The sequence below is a fragment of the Mastomys coucha genome, chromosome X, assembly GCF_008632895.1.
Source record: "Mastomys coucha isolate ucsf_1 chromosome X, UCSF_Mcou_1, whole genome shotgun sequence".
Classification (NCBI taxonomy): domain Eukaryota; kingdom Metazoa; phylum Chordata; class Mammalia; order Rodentia; family Muridae; genus Mastomys; species Mastomys coucha.
In genome coordinates, this window is record NC_045030.1 from 81,363,083 (window position 1) to 81,367,373 (window position 4,291).

Genomic DNA, 4,291 nt, shown 5'->3' on the forward strand with positions numbered 1-4,291 from the left:
CTACATTGTCTGCTGGGTTTCAGGCTACCTGGAGTCATTTCTCCATTGGCCCATTTATCAATGTTTTACCTCTAATATTTGTAGGTCAGCTTTTCTAGGAGCCATGAATGAGTGTGAATTATCTCATTAGAAGACTCAGAGGAAGACTCAAGTAGCCCTACTTCTTATGGCTGAATTGTCTGCTACTGATAGATTCAGGGAAAATGGAATGATTGTCTTCAGTTGTATGTTCACTGGTGACTCCATGAGGTTCCAGTGGATAGGTCCAATCCCATTGTTACAAGGATGCTCCCAGTTAAACTAAATTGATCACAAAATTAAAGCATAAACCACCAATCAATGGAGGACTGATGAGGAAGTGGGAAGGTTAAAAGATTGGAGATAGATGAATGAGAGAGTAGGGAAAAGATTAATCAGGATATCAGAATATATTATATACATGTATAAATTGTCAAAATAGTTAATAATGTGTATTAGAAAAAACAGGTACTAGCAGAAGAGTATACTCTGGGAAGTCAGAGTTATTGCTCATGTCCTGGTCTGTTGGCCATGATTTCTCACAATGTATTTACTGCATTATATTGATTTCATTGCAAGCCTACAGAACATACCCTCTGGTGTCCATTTTATCCTCTGCAAAGTTTTTATAAAAGAAGCATCTTTAGTCTTTGGCATTCTTACCCAAGTATCAGTATGATTTTTCAAATTCTACACCAACAAAACAAGTATATTAGAAAGAAAGAAGGGATATTTTCCTTGATTCAATGCTAGTCCAGCCCCTTTGAGCTTAGGTTTAGCTCAGTCTCATCTTTTCGAACATGTACTCAAAAACATAATTTTAGGAAGATTCTGGCTAGCTCATTTTATCCAGAACATTCAATGTTTGAAATCGAATCATTATTCATAATTGAACAAACTCCTTATTTTCTACTCTTCCCCAGAAGATGTCTTATTCTCTTCCCTGCAAAAATGCTATAAAGATGAGTTAGCCAGAATCTTCCTTTAATCCCAGTGACTCCTCTTAATAACTCTTCATGCAATGGCCATTCTTTATCTCCTTGGTTCTTATTTTTTATCCTTATATTCAGAGTTATTCTCAATAACCTACAATGACAATCCTATAAAAATCTAGATCATCATTTTAAACCAGTCCTGTATAAGTCTGCTTCATCATTTCAAGTAAGTGTTATGAATATTTTTCTTTAATAACATGCAGGAAGTTATGTAAAGTAAAAGTGTAGAATGAGAAGATTTAGTATAAGGTATTATTGAACAATGGTTACTTCCAAGGAAAAGTCTAGGTTATCTGAAGAGTGAAATGACACTGGCATGTATAGTTCCAATACATCACAAAGAATATGGTAAAGACTGGAGAAAAAGAAAATTAACTTATCTTAGTTCAATAAAATAAAATGGTAACTAACAGAATAGTGTATTAATGCAAATGAATTACTTTATTTTCCCCAAAGACTTAGGAAACAATTTTTACGTATAGATATCATTTATAACCTAACAAATTTTGTACAGTGTTTTACAATGTATGTATGTATGTATATTCCAAGTATTAATATATAAAATGCTTTTAAATATCAGAAAATTAACTTTTTTTTTTTAGAAAAAAACATGGAATGTCACAGAAGATTCATTGTGAACTGTTATTGTTTTATAGTTCTGGAACTTCCACATCTCTCCCTGACATCTTAATGGTGACAAGCATATTCAGTATTTCACAAGAGATAGATGACACAAAGGTGTTCAACTAAGTTGTCACCATACTGTTCTTTTCAATTTTATGATCAGTTTCTAATTACATATGATTAATCATAGTAAATATCTGCAATCTGTTTTTGTTTTTATTGTTTCGATATTCTATGATTTTCTGACACATAAATAGAAACTTCTGTTTCAATATCTAAAAGCTGTTTTAAAACTTTTTCTAATTTGGGACAGTAGAAAGATTAATGAGGATTGCATTAGATAACTTTAGCATTATCATTTAAGGTATACTCATACAAAGGATAGCTAAAGTTCTCAGTAATATCAAATTTTCCTATTTTTTAAATCAAAATCTATATTTAAGTTCTGAATAGCACTGATATTTAATTATTTTTTCTTAAAAGTATCTGATATTTGTAAAAACAAAAATTTGCATCTTTATACCTTATCTATAATTTATACATAAAGATTATTATTAGTAAATATATACATAAGAATTAAGGTTCTCATGTGAATGGACTTCAATTTTTAACATATTAATTAATGTTTATTTAACCATTAGCTAATGTTGGACTGGTGGCTCAGCCAACTGGATGACCACTTGCCTAAAATATTTAAATACCTGGGTTCTATCCCTTGTTCCACAAACATAAGAAAAAGGGAAATCATTTGAATTATTATAGTATTAACGTTTTCCTTAATCTTCAAAGTCCTATGCTTGACAAATACATGTTCAACCTCTTAGGATCTTCTCAATACATATTCATTACTTTTGGTAAGAAGAAACAGGGCTGGTTAGATGATCAAAAAGTGAAGATATCTGTAGCAAAGACTGCAAAGTTGAGTTTCATCTCTGGGAACCATACAATAGAAATAGATGACCAAATCCCACAGTTGTTTTCTGAATTCCAAACAAACATCAGCACACACATGTGTACACACATATGAATATGTACACATGAACATAAGCATAGGGAAAGTGAGAATAATAAGAGGAAACAATTAAGTATAAAGAGATAGAAATATGACACTTAAAATATTAGAGCACAGAAAATTGTTGAGACTGTTTAGTTCCTAAAAATTTAAACAAAATAATTCTAAACTATGATATTTTATTTTCTAGGCAAAAAATCTCCAGTGTAATGATAGTTACTAGCCAACATCCTTGACTAACATAATATTTAGAGAATTACTAAAATCAACATTCCTAAGAAAACTCTTTTCATATTTATTTTGCTCTGACAAAGAATTAAACAAATGCAATTAAACAAAAGGGGATATTCCAATTCTTTCTAATGAAAATTGAAAAGAGGCAGTGTTTTCCTTTCTCCTAAACTGAACAATCTATATTTTAGAAAAAAACTTGAAATTTTACAGTAACTAACTAAATACAAACCACCATTCAAATCAATAATCTATACTTTTGTATAGTAGTGGTTAAAGATACTAAGATTAAACATCACAAGGTCATAGCTTTGAAGATAAATTCATGAGAATTAGAAAATATAATATTCAATTATACCCCACTCCAAATGAATATGTAGAGGAATATATAAAATATGAATCCTTTCAAAGTGGTAAAGTAACTTGCACATGGAAGACTATTGTTCTCTGTAGACCACAAAAGTAAAAGGAACCATTTTTATAGGAAGTGATAATTATTAAGCAAAAATTATCCATTTCTTACTCTTTGATTAGAAGAAACTATTTGACAAACTTTACTCAACATTAGTGAAACTATATCACAAAGGCATTTGCTGGTTTTGTTTTGTTTTTTAAAGAAACAAGCATCTAAAGGACTCTTAAATATTTCGCTATATGTGAGTTTTGGTTCCAAAGATCCTCTTACCTGTCCCACCATATTATCATATAGAGTACAAGAGAATGGTACCACTTTCTTGGGGCGGTATGTAGGGAGCCTCTCATACATGTAAACACAGAGCATTAGCATCAGCACTGGGTTTGGATCACAGATGTCGATGGCCTAGATTCACAAGAGAAAGACATAAGTTGTAGGATATATAGATAAAACATAGGGAGTAAATTAAGTATAATAGTTGCTAAATTACTTCAAAATGCTCATAGTGTTTCTAATGAACAATGGAATGGAAATATAGGTATAAAAACAGAATAATATTCTTAATGGAAGGCTCCTGACATATTAAAGGATGAGTTTAACAGAAACAGAATGCTGACCTCATAGCTTTAAAGATTACATTAAAAAATCCAGAGGTCATAGAACATCTTATTTAAATATGGTAATTTATACGGATAAAGTAACATCTTTGACTTAAAATAATGAATAATATAGGAAAAGAAATATGGGCAGATCTGAGTGGTACACGCAGTCCCCTGAGCACCATTGTGTAGATCTGGCCTTACCCCTCAATGTTACCTCACTGTGGAAACTGTGGGGGCCCCAAAACTGGGAACCCTGCCCATCCTAGTTGGGTCTACAGGAGAACCTGGATAGGTATGAATGGGGTACAGCCTGAATAGTTGGTTCTATAGGCAGCAAAGATTACCAAGTATGTCTGCTTGAGGCACAGCAGAGTAGGGTACACTGACATTCAAT

The 4,291-nt window shown here is 31.8% G+C and overlaps 1 protein-coding gene across 1 annotated transcript in view; it reads right to left on the reverse strand.

Moving 5' to 3' along the window:
- Positions 1-4,291, reverse strand: part of Cfap47 (cilia and flagella associated protein 47) — a 223,010-nt gene that overhangs the window by 122,149 nt on the left and 96,570 nt on the right. Inside the window, exon 36 of the mRNA XM_031363967.1 lies at positions 3,566-3,700. Within this exon, the coding sequence (XP_031219827.1) occupies positions 3,566-3,700 (135 nt within the window). The remainder of the gene's footprint in view (positions 1-3,565; positions 3,701-4,291) is intronic.